General features: G+C 36.4%; 1 protein-coding gene across 1 annotated transcript in view; it reads left to right on the forward strand.

Annotated features, from left to right (window-relative positions):
• Window positions 1-1,714: 1,714 nt before the first annotated feature.
• The window catches only part of LOC106054054 (acylamino-acid-releasing enzyme-like), a 68,694-nt gene continuing 54,709 nt past the window's right edge, over window positions 1,715-15,699 (forward strand). Inside the window, exons 1-4 of the mRNA XM_056025485.1 lie at window positions 1,715-1,825; window positions 2,274-2,333; window positions 2,437-2,660; window positions 2,875-2,965. Coding sequence (XP_055881460.1) covers window positions 2,328-2,333; window positions 2,437-2,660; window positions 2,875-2,965 — 321 coding nt within the window. The 5' untranslated portion in view covers window positions 1,715-1,825; window positions 2,274-2,327. The remainder of the gene's footprint in view (window positions 1,826-2,273; window positions 2,334-2,436; window positions 2,661-2,874; window positions 2,966-15,699) is intronic.

A 15,699-nucleotide genomic window follows, 5' to 3' on the forward strand; every position in this document is an offset into this window, starting at 1 on the left:
TCATTATTTATGCTTTCCTGCATTGGTAAAGCTTGACCAGCTTATCATCTGCTGAAGAAACCTTGGGATTCAGGGAAATTAGCACCACCACCAAGATTAGGCTCTTCAACACCCTTGCTAAGCTAATACTACTTTATGGAGCAGAGACCTGGGTACCCACCATCAACACCTTTAAAAAAAATCCAAGTATGCATTAATATCTGCCTCAAAAAGATTCTTACGATCTGCTGGCCAGGCAAGATCTTGAATGAGGAACTGTGGGCAGCAGCCCTATGAAGGAAATATTCTTCAGAGACTCTGGAGATGTATAGGCCACACACTATGCAAGCCTGCATCCAACATTACAAGACAAGCCCTCACCTGATACCCCCAAGGAAAGGGATGGTCCAGTAATACATAAACACATGTCCCCACGATTTGGAAGCAGATGCCAAGCAAATGAGAAAGGCATGGGTACAGTTGGAGAGACTTGCCCAGAACCCAGATGCCTGTAGAAAGCTGGTTCGTGGCCTATGCCCCACAGGCATAGAAGAGATCATACTGTCCATTTTCAAACAGGTACATCTGATTTGATTTTTCACAGGGAATCATACTTAAAATGTATATTTTGTATGGGTGAAGACTGGATTATGTTTATTGATAGTTTTAGTTCATATTTTCCAATATTTACACTTGAAGGTTTCCTATGACTTTTTGCGTAACCCAAAGGTGTGTATAGTTCTAATATTAGCGAAATCTATAATTGACAAAAAAAAAACCCAATGAGTAATGCTTCAACAACAGTAAAACTATAGTAGCAAAATGAGAAGCACAAAAAGAAAATGCTGAACTAGATGTCAAGCATAGCATCAGAACAGACAGGCAGAACTACATTGAAGCACTGACAGAAGAAGCAGCCCTTCAGAACAGTACCAAAGACCTGTACTCAGTCATCAAAAAGTTATCTGGAAAATTTGCCAAGTCAGAGAGAATGGTGAAGTGATAACAGATGAAGGGCCAAAGAAGAGATGGTTTGAACATTTCCAGGAGCTACTTAACTGCAAACCCACCTGCGATACCGCCAGCTGCAAGGGACCTACCTATCAAGTGTAGTGCACCCACCAAAGAAAACTTTGTAGCGCAATTGAAGAATGGCTAATCTGCAGGACGTGACTGCATCCCAGTTGAAAGGCAGACATTGATACCAGTGTGAAGTTACTCTACCCTCTCTTCTGTAAGATATGGGAAAAAGAAGTGCTGTAGATACACATCTCTAGGAGCAACAAGCTGGCTTTAGAAAGGAGAGATCATGCACAGATCAGATGACCTCGTCTTTGCAGATGTGGTGTTCTGGCTCTTCTTTCTCACACACAACAGTAGATACAGGAAAAGATAAGTGTTGTTGCGGATAATTCAGCTAGAACCACCAAGATCAGGCTGTTTAACACCATTGTTAAGCCAATACTACTTTATTGAGCAGTGAGCTGGAGAATCAACATCACCACCATGAAAAAAAAATCATCAATACCTGCGTGAGGAAGATTCTTATGATCTGCTGTTTAGACAAGATTTCGAATGAAGAACTGTGGCAAAGAACAAAGCAGCAGCCCATTAAAGTAGATATCCCCTAACCCTTTGCAAGCCTGCATCCAACATAACAAGGCAAGCCCTAACTTGGAACCCTTAAGGAAAGGGGAGAGGAGACGGCCCAGGAATACATGGTGCCTCAATTTAAAGCAGATGCCAAGGAGATGGGCAAGACGTGGGGACAGTTGGAGAGACTTGCCCAGAACCGAGACACCTGGAGGAAGCTGGTTGGTGCCCTGTGCCACAGAGAGGACCACAGGTATGAAATGAGATGAATGAGTAATGCTAATATAGTGTAACTTTTTATGTGCTATTGCTTTTTTTTTTTTTTTTTTAAATTAACATTTAAAAGACTGTCAGAGGACTGCAACTAAAAAAACACCCAACTTTCCTTCTTAAGCAATTGTAGCTATTTCAAATTGTATTAAAGAACTTCAAGACATAATACACATCTACTGTCCATAACAAAAGTCAAATTTTGTTAGTCAACCTGGTAACAAGAAAAAAAACAAGACACTGTTGTAACTAAGATTTTTCCTAAATTTTGTTTAGCCCTAAATTAATTAATATTTTCATTTGAATTTTGTAAAATGTAAGCAGGTACACAAATATTTATTTGGAAGTATAACCATAAATCATAGGTAAATATGAATAATTATAATTTTGTTATTGCATATCCAAAAAATGTTGTATTTATTTATTTTTAGAGGTATATAACTTTTTTTTTCAAACTTGGACACATTTCAAGAGTAAAAATACATATGAAGGTAGAAACTTTCTTTTTTCAATTTTTTTTTAAGACATCTGACATTTTAATTATTGAAATGATTTATGCCAGAAACTCTAAATCTATTTATATATTCTTTCTAGGTGAGTGAAGTTATTGCTGCATATCGAGAAGTGACCATATTTCCAAATCCAACCAGTGCCTCTATTTCTATTAATGATAATGAAAAAACAATTCTTTTACAATCTAAATGGTCACAACGAGATTTGGATAGAAAAGAAAAAATCTCATTTTTAAGATCTCACATTATCAATTCTGCTACTGGAGAAGTACTGGGCCAGTTTGGACCTCAGGAAATAAAACATGAGTAAGTTAAATATACAAAGTTTATGTACACATTTTTTGTTATTAGAAATATAGTTTGATAAAGAAAGTAATTTTAAGATGAACTGAGAAAAATATATTTCAAAAGGTCTTGCTACAGTTTAAAAATTTGGGTAGCTTGATATTTTTAAGTTTTGAGTTTTAGATGCCATTGAAATAGATAATCCCCAAAAAATTTCTTTTATGTGTAATCTTAGATTATGGAACAAAACTTCTCCATCAGGAAAACTGCGAGCTGTTGTTCGACAATATAAAGATAAGAACAATGAAGATAAACAATATTTGGAGGTATTTATTAATTTTTTAAATATTATTTTCCAGTTTCTAATTAACTGCCAATAATTGTGGCAGACAAATATCGTACAGCTGGATTTTTTTTTTACTTTATATGCACTACAGGTCTCTAAATCTCCTTGTCTTGTATTTTCAAAAGGCTTTTAGATGTTTCTGCTATAGAACTTGTAGATGATGTTAAGAAGAGTAAAACTGAGGTTTTGCTTTGAAGATTCAATATCTTCTTCTTGTTCTCAACAAGTTGGTGGGTTCATATAACCAGCATAGAGTATGCAGCTTTGAAGGACATGGTTGGAGTCCACATTTTCTGATGATGCCCCACAAGGGCAATTTTGCTAGTCCGGACTTTAAGCATTTAGTTGTTGGGTCAGTTCTGCTGTTCTGAGGCCAAAAATTGTGTTTCGGTCATGTTGGGATAGCTTATAACAAGCATCATTTTTCTTGTGATTGGAATGAGAGCTAGTCCATTTCTCATTTATCTTCTATCTATCATTTTCTTAATTTCTTCTGGTTAGAGAGGAATTTTCATATGTTTGTTCATTCTACTGACTTTGGCCAGTATGTCTGCCATTGCCTTCTATGGCAATGCAGGAATCCATTGAAGAACAGTTTCCTTGCTGTTGTTGAGGTTTACAATTGCTGTCCTGAGTTGCTTTATATATGAAGTATCAAGAGCTTTTCAGGCTTTGAAGGATTGTTTTACCGTATGTTATTAAGAAAATTGGCTGTTTAGTGTACTTGGGTGAGAGGCGCAGTGGCTGAGTGGTAAGGCACTTGGCTTCCTAACCAAGAGTTCCAGGTTCGAATCCTGGTGAAGACTGAGTTTTAGAATAGTGGGATTTTAGGGTGCCTCTTGAGTCCACCCAGCTCTAATGGGTACTTGACATTAGTTAGGAAAAGTAAAGGTGGTTGGTTGTTGTTCTGACCATGACACCCTCGTTAACTATGGACCACAGAAACAGATGACCTTTACATCATCTGCCCTATAGATCACAAGGTCTGAAAGGGGAACTTTACTTAGTGTACTTGGGTAGGGTAGCTGCTAGGTCAAGTGCTTGCCTTTCTGCTCTGGCTGTCTGAAAAATTGATCTTTCTAGTCTTTCTCCATTAGGCCATTCAATTAGTATGCTAGCTCCTCTATTTGTGTTGGAATTATCTGACCCATTTGTTCTTGGGGGTAATAGTTTTTAGAAAAGAGCTCACTAAATCCTTGAGCTCTGTTGAATTGTGGTCAGATTTGTTCGTACATTTTTTTAATGCTGTCTCCTATAGAGGGGAGGGAATACACTGTGCTGCTTTGTTGATTCAATAGTTATATTTTCTAATTGGTATTTCTTTTTAAGGTTCAGTAATTCCTCACTGAATAAAATGAGTGCTAGACTCTTGGATTTTGGATTTGAGTGGTTGCCTAAGGTTTCCATTTCGGTGAACTGGGACAGGGTTTTTATTTCTCTTCTTCTGAAGAAACCAGGGCTCGGCGACCCTTTTTTACTATTCACAACATCGAAGCGACCCAAATATTAAAATTATTTTCATTCATAAGCGTAAGTAACTGTGCTTTTGCTAATGGCATAAAAATGTAATCCAAATATGAATATCTGATATGTATTGCCAAACTTTTATGTTTTATCACAAAACAATTTGTCATTGCCATATATTCTTGAAAAAGATATTTCTCCATATGAAAAAATTTCCAAATAAATGAAATTTTATGGTGTGCCTTTATTAATATTCGTTGATACAATGAGTTCCGATGGCTTTTGGTGACTCATTCAGTACCAGACATTGAAATACAGTCATACTAGCAAGCTTGGAGTACCATCTGTTCAGACATCACTAATATTTTTCTATAAGATTTTGTACTTTTCCTAAAATGAATCAATTTTCTGTTATGTATCTTGTGTCATTTCAATCGGTTTGCGAAAGAGAAAGTAGTCTTTTATAAATCATCTACCTTTAAACTACTTGGTCTCCGTGTCGGTAAAGATTGGATATTCAATATCAAATTAACATTGCAGTTATTTAGGTTACATAATTCTGTTTATAGAACTTCCTTACAAATGATGCTCTGGGAGTTTCAATTCTTTGTTATATTATTTAAAGTAAAACTTATCTGTAAATAATCAAAATTTGTTGGAACAGTGCAAAGGTTCTTTGTAGTAGAACCATTTTTATGGGCTCTTCCATAATAAAAATATTTAACTTTAATAACATGGAATATTAAACAAAAACCTTTAAACCATAATCGCTTTTCACTTTCATCACGATGTTACCATAGAAATAATATCTATAATTCTGCAACGTTGCGTTATGCATTAATTTACATAAATTTAAACTTGAAAAAAAATATATATGCTGCGACAATTAAAGTGTTTGAAATCATTCTGATTGAGTTGTCTATCCTGGAACCTTGAAATAACACACAAAAAAAGTAACTTCCAATGGAAAAACTTTGTACAATGTTATGTTTACACATTAGAATTGACCAAAAAAAAAATCATATTTTCGATGGTCTTCAAATTGTCATTCAACCCCCAAGGGGGTTAGTACCCACAGGTTGAGAACCCCTGCTCTAATGGGTGTTGTTTTTATTGCTCCTGTCATTATCCTTAGGCCTATATTTTGTACCTCATCTATTTTCTGTAAGTTAATTTCAGCTACTGAGATTCAAGCTGTTCCACTGTAATCTAGAGTTGGTCTGATGTAACTGGTGTATAACTTTTTTAGAATGTTGTGATTTTCTCCCACTACCAGCTAATTTTTTCATAAGGGATATTCTTTGAATACTTTTACTCTATTTTTTTTCTATTGTTTTTTTTCTAAGTCATAATCTGACTCCAATATATTTAGGACAGTAGGACTACTTTTTTTCTAGAACTTCCTTATCTAGTTGTTACGGTCGTAGCGCAGCATGGTGTGCATGAATAAAGGTGCAAATTGGTGTAATGAATAGAAGGGATGTAAAAAGAGGAAACCAGGAGAAAGTGACAGGAAGAGAGATGAAATGCTGATGTTTACATAAATTGTTATAATATTAAAGTATTGCTAGAATAAAACCTGAGAGTGTATTATTATTTTGAAGAGTCTTGTGTCCTAACAAGTGGTGTCCAACAGAAAAAGCAAGACCTGCGTTATATCTGTATCTAATTCCTGTCTACTGAGGTATTACTATTACTATAAAGTGTAACAAAATTTCTAGATCTCTAGATCTACTAAGATTGAGAGAGTGAGCATCATCTAGACCTCTAAAGCTACGTGCTAAACTCACTGGTAAACATAAACCTTTAGTTGAAACTTAACTAAAAACACTAGTGCTGAATTAATCAATTGGCTTAACATTTTAAGCTAGTTTTATATCATTATAATTATTATGAAGGCCAATTCTCTACATTCACTAATGTGAAAGCGTCAGGGATTACCCACTGTATTTGGATGTGTTATGAATTTATTGTCAATAAAAAAAAAATCATGTCAATGGCTGCGGAAGTACAGGTTCATTATTCTTATTCAACGGATATACACTAACCACGGCATATAGACAAACAACGAAAGACACATATCACCAGCTATACCAGCAGGAAGAAGAGTATTCCGGGAAGTAGATACATATTTGTATTCGAATGACAGTAAACGTTTGTTTCATTACAGTACATTTAGATATGAACATTGTTTTGGGTTCAGGCATTAAGTATATGAGAATCAATTATATTTAATTGATATGGTCAGATAACTCTCTAAAGACAATTTACAAATGGCGGATAAAGCTGAGATAGTTACTTTTAAAGAAGAAGGTAGACTATTGGAATTAGAAGGAGCAGAGCTGAGAAAATATGTACAAGAAAGATTAATAGAAAGGGAGAAACTAGTCAAGGAAAAGGAAATAGAGAAAGAGAAGTTAGCCATGGAAAAGGAAATAGAGAAAGAGAAGTTAGAAATGGAAAAGGAAAGAGAGAAAGAGAAGTTGGCCATGAAAAAAAAAGAGAGAGAGAGAAGTTGGCCATGAAAAAAAAAAGAGAGAAAGAGAAGTTGGCCATGGAAAAAGAAAGAGAGAAAGAGAAGTTAGAAATGGAAAAGGAAAGAGAAAAAGAGAAGTTAGTCATGGAAAAGAAAAAATTAGCCATGGAAAAAGAAAGAAAGAAAGAGAAGTTACCTATTGATAAAGAGAAATTAGCTATGGATAAAGAAATAGAGAAAGAGAAGTTGGCTATCAGTAAAGAGAAATTAGTTACAGATAAAGAAATTGAGAAAGAGAATCTAGCTTTGGAGAAAGAAAGGTTAGCCATAGAGAAAGAAAAGTTGGCAATAAATAAAGAAAAAGCTAAAGAGGAAGGTACTGGAAAGAAAAATGACATGTCTGGAAATAAATTGGCAAAATATAAAGGTACAATGTTTGATGAGAACAAAATAGACATAGATATTTTCTTAAAGAAGTTTGAAATTGAAATGAAAGAATTGGCTTTTCCTGAAGATAAATGGACATTTTTGTTATCGAAATCATTTGCATCAGAGGTACCGTCAAAGATTTGCATGAATCAGAATAATTACCAAGTAGTAATGGATCAATTATTACGAACATTTGGAAAAACTGAGGCGTTTTATCGTCAACAATATGTTAATTGCACCATTGAAACCAACGAGGATCCCCAGACGTTTTTAGACAAGTTGTTTGAGACAAACATCTATAAAAAAAGCTAACAAGATCCTCGAAATAAAGAATCACCCTTTGTGTCAGGATTTTGTGATTTTACCATCACAAAAGAGATACAAGACACCGATAGCAAAGACAAACAGACACAAACACTCTTTTGTTCCCCTGGCAATCAAATCATTAAATAAGAACAATCTGGTATAAACTTTGTCACATGTAAATTATGAGTGAGTCTGGTGTGAATGTACACTTTGTTTTCTTATAGTTATAATGTTTTTTGTTTGGTGTAATGCACAAATTGTAAGACAAATTTCCTTACGGATAATAAAGATTATTATTATTATTATGTTAGAAATGAACGAGTTGTCATTCTCTGGCGCTGCCAGGGTCGAGTTTCGCTAAAGAGAAACAAAATTCATCGTAGTCCCTTTAACAGTTTCCACTGAGGAATTTTCTGGTGATGTGGCAGGTCTGCAGCAGTACCGCCCTCTGACAGGCAACGAAGATGTTCCTAGGAATGTTAAGGGCCTTGAAGGTGTCTGTGAGGTCAGTTGTTATTATCCCCTCGGTTGATATAACAATGGGGTATATTGTTATTTTGGACAATTTCCATAGACGCTTAATCTCCAAGCCTAGGTTCCCATATTTTCTTTGTTTTTCTATCTCAGTTTTTCTTAAATTATGAGACAGTGGTACGGCGATATCGATAATGGTAGCGGTTTTTTCTTTTTTATCGATGAACAGCAGATCCGGGCGATTGAAATCTACCGTTTTGTCGGTCAGAATAGGCCTATCCCAGTACAGCAGATGTTCAGTAGACTCGAGAACCTCTTGCGGAGAGTATTTATAATAAGGGGGAGTGTCCTTACCGATCAATTTGTACGTCAAAGCCAGGTGTTGGTGTATTAACTTTGCAACTTGGTTATGGTGACCTAGGTAGGCTGATTCTGATAGGGCTGGACATCCTGCCATAATGTGTTCAATCGACTCGCCCACATTTCCACATTTTCGGCATTTGTCGACAACATTGAGTTTCAGGATATGCTTCTCGTAATTTTTTGTCCTGATTACTCTGTCCTGTATTGCTGTAACAAAGCCTTCTGTTTCAGGGTAGAGATGACCTGCTTTGAGCCATGTTAAGGAAGCAGCCTTGTCGATGTTGTCCCCATGTAATGAAGCCGGAAATTTTCCGTGGAGTGTTTTTTCTTCCCATTGGCGAATCTCATGCCCTACGTCGTCCAAACCGATATTGACATCAGCATTGTGTAGGTTCAGAGGGGTTGCATCGGAGTCGTATTTCCGTAGGAAGGAAACTAATTTGTTGCTGGAGGCGAGCAGTTTTGATCGTATTTTTAAAACTTGCATCTTACACAATTTGAAGATGTTCTGCAATCCACGACCCCCATCCTTCCTGGGCAGGTATAACCTTATGGTGGAGGACTTGGGGTGTAGACATCGAAACTTGGTTAGTAATTTTCTAGTGAGTCTGTCAATGTCATGTAGGTCGGTGTCAGTCCATTTGATCACACCGAACGTGTAAAGGAGCACGGGGACGGCCCAGCTGTTAATTGCAGTGATGAGATTACTGCCAGACAGTTTGGTGTTGAGGATTTTATTAACTCTTTGTCTATATTTGCCAAGGAAGTCCTCTTTTAATTTCTTATGGTTTATCTTGGCATTCTGGTTTATTCCAAGATATTTATAAATAGAGGCGGAGTTCAATTCCTCGATGCCTTCAAATTCAATGTTGGTGTTCGTTGCCTTGCCCTTTTTAATGCTTATGATGCCACACTTATCCAGGCCAAAAGACATACAGATATCGTCACTAAAGCATTTTACCGTTTTGATTAAGGTGTGTAATTTTTTCTCGGTTTCTGCATATAGCTTTAGATCATCCATGTATAATAAGTGGGACACACATTTTGTACATTTAGTGTCAACCCTAAATTATTATTATTATTATTATTATTATTATTAATAGCTACTTCGACAACTGGACAGAGTCATCAGAAATAGAAAAGACGTTTGGTGGACTAAAAGTATTTCTTATGCTGGATAAAGTCATTTATGAGAGTCAGGACGAACTAAAAATATTCCTGCTGGAGAGAAAGCCAAAATCTATAGATGAGATTGAAAATTAATAAGGGCTTACAAAGTGGCACATCCTGAAAAAAAAGTTAAACAGAGGTAGCGATATTGAAGAAATAGTAGCATTTAATAGAGCTAGAGAAACACAAGACAGATATGAAGGACAGAATAGGTTTAGAGGACAAGGAAGGAGTCAAATAGATAGTAGACAAGGCCAGTATAATAGCTACAGAGGGCGATATCAAGGAAACAGACAAGGAAAATATGACAGCGGAAGAAATAGAAGAGATCAAAGTTTGTCGTTGTTGTCGAGCTCAGGAAGTCTAGATTGTTTTCAAACATTTGTAGGAAAGAAGGCTGCAAGAACGAAAAGGGATACTGGGAGCACTATTGTTGGAATAAACCGAAAATTGGTAGAAGATCACAAATATACTGGAAAAAGCAAAGCATGTATTATGTTTGATGGTAAAACAGTTCGATTACCCATGGCCCGGGTGAACATTAAAACACCGTATTATACAGGGAGCGTAGAGGCATGTGTTATAGACCATGATCAAATTGATTTGATTATTGTCAATATTACAAACATAAAGAAGTGCACGGAAAAGGAGATGGAAGATTGGAAAAATTGTTGTGGAATGACCACTATTGATCTTGTAGTAAAGGTGTGGATGAAGGAGATTTAGCAAAATTGTTCAAGTTATCAACTAAGGAAAAAGAGCTAGATGAAGAACAACATGAAAAGACAGAAACAATTGAAATCAAAGACATAGGATTTAACAAAGAAAAATTTATCACAAAACAAAAAAATGATCCAGTTATGCCAATTAGCAAAGAACGGAGGTAGAGGAGGAAGATTCTATGTAGAAAGAGGAACTCTTGTTACAGAGATTGAATGGCATGGGAAAAAAAAAAATTCAGTTTGTGGTACGCAGAGAATTCAGGCAGCTGGTAATGGAAAATGGACCTGATATAGCACAAATAGGACATATGGGACTTTGACTTAGACTTAGGTCCTCCCGCGCCGTTCGGCACATTGGGCTGCAAGCTGTCTCCATAATGATCTGTCACTGGCAATGTCTGAAGCCTCCTCCCACCTGGTGTCCACTGTTCTGAGGTCCTCCATGAAGGTGTGTCGCCAGGTAATACGAGGACGTCCCTGTTTGCGCTTTCCTCATTTTGGCTTCCATGTTATCGCAACTCTTGGTATGCGTAATTCATTTAGACGTAGAACATGTCCTGCAAACCTCATGCGACGCTCAGTCACAACCTCACTAAGTGTTCGACTCCCAGTTCGGCATAGGATTTCCTTGTTTGAGATCCGGTCTGTGTAACTGACTCCCAAAATCCGTCTCAGCCATCTCTGTTGAGCCAATTTTGACAGATGACTTCCACGTCTCACATGCATATGTAGCAGTTGGAATGACGATTGTGTTGAGAAGGTGTATTTTTGTCTCGAGTCCAATGGCTTGGCTAGTCCAAATAGGCTGCAGCCTTTGGAAAATGCTCCCTGCCTTTCCTATTCGGCACGCTACATCATGGTAAGCATCTCCATCATTTGTTATGATGCTGCCAAGGTACGTGAATTTGTCCAGCTCTTCAAGCTTTGACTCGCCAAGTCTGACGGGGACACCCTTTGCCTTATATCCCACTTGCATGATTTTAGTCTTATCCAAGTTAATGCGGAGGCCAATTTTGGGTGCCTCTCTGTCTAGGCTCTCTGTCATTTCTTGAATGCATTTATTTGTAGCGCAACATCATCAGCAAAGTCCAAGTCCGTCAATCGGAGTTGTTCATGCCATGGAATACCAAAGGCAGTCTGGTTCATTGCTCTCCTCATTATGTAGTCGATGGCTAGGAGGAAAAGGAAGGGAGATAAGATGCACCCCTGTCTCACACTTGTCTCGATTGTAAAAAACTCTGTTGTTCCCTCTTCTGTTTTAATGCAGCAACTAGACTGACTGTAAAGGTGTCGTAGGATCTGGACGAATTTTTTTGGGATACCGGACTATGGGACTACACAAAACGAAACAAAGAATATTTCAGAATTTTTATTGGCCATCAATTAGTAAGGACATAAAAAGTTATGTGACTTCGTGCCAATTATGTTCTAGAAAAGGAGCAAGAAACATAAAAGCACCATTACAAAGGATGGATGTACCAGATAGACCATTTAGTAAAATAGCGATTGATTTAATCGGTCCAATGCCAGTGGTATCAAATAGGGGTCACCGTTATATCTTAACTGTGATAGACGTGTGCGCCAGATGGCCGGAAGCTATCCCACTCAAATGAATTGAAGCTAGAGACATAGTACAAGCATTATAAACGTTATTTACAAGATTTGGATTTCCTAAAGAAATATTGTCAGATATGGGCACTCAATTCAACTGTCAATTGGCTACAACATTCTTGAACATGTTTGGGATCCAGCAAAGGTTTACAACCTCGTATTATCCACAGAGCACTTGTGAAAGTTTTAATGTCAATCTAAAGAAAGCATTATCTAAAGTAGGGGATGATAAACCCAAAGAGTGGGATATGGCAATACCATCAATACTATTTGCATACAGGGAGAGTCATAATGAAACAACAGGGTTTTTCACCTTTTCAAATGATTTATGGAGGAAATCCACAAGGTCCAATGACAATATTGAAAGATTTGATAATCCCACATGATCATGTAGTAACTAATGACAGTTACGATATTGTGACAGAAACTAGAAATCAGGTTATAAAGGCATGTGAAGAAGCGGATAGACAGGTTCTAGAGAAAAATGAATTAACACGTTCCAGAGTGAATGAACATAGAAAAATGACGGAATTAGAGGCAGGACAAGATGTTTTGGTCTTACATAAGGATAACAATAAAGCTTTGGGCACAAATTGGCTGGGACCATACAAAGTAGCAAGGAAAATTAGCGATATGGACTATGAAATAGACATTGATTCGATGTTAAAAAAATATTTCATGTGGATTTGTTAAAAGAGTTTAGACCAAGACAAAGAAGTGAAGAAAGAGGTAAATAGGAGTTGATAGTAATGGCTGCCTGTGCGACAGAAGAAATGGAGACAGAGGAAAAGTTTAGACAAATAGAGACAGTGGTAACAGAAAGTAGGCAAACATGGAAGGATGCCGCGGTGGATGGAGTTTCTCTTGAAAGAGCTAAAGAAATCAAGGCACTAATTGAGGATTATAAGAATATTTTTTACGGATTTACCCGGAAAAACAAGTATTATAGAACATGACATCAAGTTAACTGGCAAAGTTCCAAATAAACTGCCACAATATACAATTCCATTACACCATACAGAAGCATTACAGAAGGAAATTGATGAGCTACTAATACTGGGAGTGATAGAACCATCTAGTTCACCATGGGCTGCACCAGTCGTGCTTGTTAAAAAAAAGTGTGGCAACTTAAGATTGTGTGTGGATTATCGACAGTTGAATAAAGTCACAGAATTTGATCCATTTCCAATGCGACAAGCAGAAGAAATGTTTACTAAGCTAAAAAATGCAAAGATTTTTAGCACGTTGGATCTGTCTAGAGGATACTGGCAAGTACCTTTAAAACAAGAAGCTAAACCATTATCGGCATTTAAGACACCTTCGGGCATATATCAATGGAATGTTATGAGCTTTGGCTTGGTAAATTCCACAGCCACGTTTAACAGAATGATGGCAAAATTATTCAGCCATAGAAGAGACACAATATGTTATTTAGATGATATATGCATTTTTAGTGAGCAAAGCCTTGGAGAGGTTTTTAAAATTATCAAAGAAAACAATTTATTGAAACCAACAATGATAAAAATTGGCCTCAGTGAAATTTCATTTTTGGTGTATAAGATTAAAAATGAGTACATTACACCACTGGAAGAAACAGTATAAAAAATATTGGACATTAAGGTACCAAAGACAAAGAAGCAAATCAGAAGCCTTTTGGGTCTATGCAACTTTTATAGGAAATTTATCTCAAATTTTTCAGAAATAATTGAACCACTAACAAATCTAACAAAGAAAGGAAAACCTAACAATATAGTGTGGACGGAAGAATGTCAAGAAGCACTGGACATAATTAAAACTTTCTTTTCTGGAGCACCGATTTTGAAATTACCTGACAATACTAAGGAATTTATTTTGGCATCAGATGCATCAGCCATTGCAATAGGAGGCTGTCTAATGCAAAAATGGAATGGTGTCCCACATCCTGTTTTATATGTGAGTAGAAAACCTACAGCAGCTGAGTTGAAATATGCCACCATTGAAAAGGAGGGACTAGCCGTTGTATGGTGTATAACAAAATTAGGGTTCTATCAAATGGGAGCTAAATTTGAACTATGGACTGATCACGCTCCCTTGGCCTTCATTAATACAAATAAATTAGGGAACAACAGAATAGCCAGGTCGGCATTGCAACTTATGGATTATAACTTTGAGGTCAGGACAATACCAGGGAAAGACAATGTGATAGCTGACACATTATCACTGTGTACCTAAGGAGGAAAAGAAATGGAAGTAAGGAAAGGAGCTATGCCACGTCAATTTTGTTTCAGTAAAATACTGTGGATGAGAACATAATGAATTGCAGTGTAATGAATAGACATGTATAACTGATTGGAATATTTTGTAAATGTACACGTATATGTATATTGGTGTAAGTTAGTGTAATCGAAGACTGTATGAATTGACGAAGCATTGTTACATGCGTGAGATGTCGAGATATTAATTAAAATATGTTGTTAAATTGAGAATTTGATGAAACCATTGTTAAACATTTAAAATATATTATTACAGTTACATAGTTAATTATAGCTTATAATTGTGAATTATGAGAGTTACTCTGATTGGTTCGTTGGGGAAGTTTGGACATTATACATTGGGATGGATTAAGTAATTTTGAACCTAAAATAATAATGTAGTGAATGGTGATATATAATTTTGCTGTTGGATTTTTTTGTTGTTGGTTTTTATCTGGTTTAACCGAATGAGATTTAATGAAGATAATATAATTATATTGAACAGTGGTTTATAATTTTATTTGATATTTAAAGGACGTTCGATGTACATCGAACTTGGCAAACAGGGGGGGGGGGTGTTACAGTCGTAGCGCAGCATGGTGTGCATGAATAAAGGTGCGAATTGGTGTAATGAATAGAAGGGATTTAAAAAGAGGAAGCCGGGAGAAAGTGACAGGAAGAGAGATGAAATGCTGATGTTTACATAAATTGTTATATTAAAGTATTGCTAGAATAAAACCTGAGAGTGTATTATTATTTTGAAGAGTCTTGTGTCCTAACACTAGTATTTGTTGTTTTGTTGATAGTGTTTATTGAGAGTCTCTTGTAGCTGAATTTTTGATGCTCCTAGTATTCTTCTGTGCTGATTAAGGCAAGGTCAACTGTATACATGCTGCTTTTTTTCTTGGTAGGTTTTAGTTTAGATCATTAATGTATAATATTCTTGGGATACACCATTTTTATACCCACTGTGTGACTTCTTTTTCCTTGCATGTAGACCAAAGCTTTTCAATCATTCAGATATTCGTTTATCCAGTTGTACATTTTGTGGGAAATGTTGATTAACTTAAGTAAAAGGCCTTGTTCCCAGACTTAATTAATTGCTTTTTGCAAGTCAACCCAAACAATTGTTGGCTTCTTTCTTAGAAATCCTTCATCTATCTCTTGTGATGATGATCTGCCTTTTCTAAAGTCAGCTCGAGCTTCAGTAAGTAGATTATTTGATTCGAGGATCCTTGTGAGTATGTTATTCACCAATCTTTCTATAAGTTTGCATTTACAGCTGGTGAGGCTAATAGGTAGCTGTCCAGTTTGTTTCTTTGTTTGCCATGCCATACTTTGGGGATCATAATGACTTTATTCCAGATGTTTCAGATTCTGCCTGATTTCCAGCTTGCATTAAAGATCTGTAGCAGTTGGTTTTTTTTTACTTGAAGACCTAAAGGAAGTAGCATGTCATTTGAGATTT

Source organism: Biomphalaria glabrata, chromosome 4 (assembly GCF_947242115.1).
Source record: "Biomphalaria glabrata chromosome 4, xgBioGlab47.1, whole genome shotgun sequence".
NCBI classification, from domain to species: Eukaryota; Metazoa; Mollusca; class Gastropoda; family Planorbidae; genus Biomphalaria; species Biomphalaria glabrata.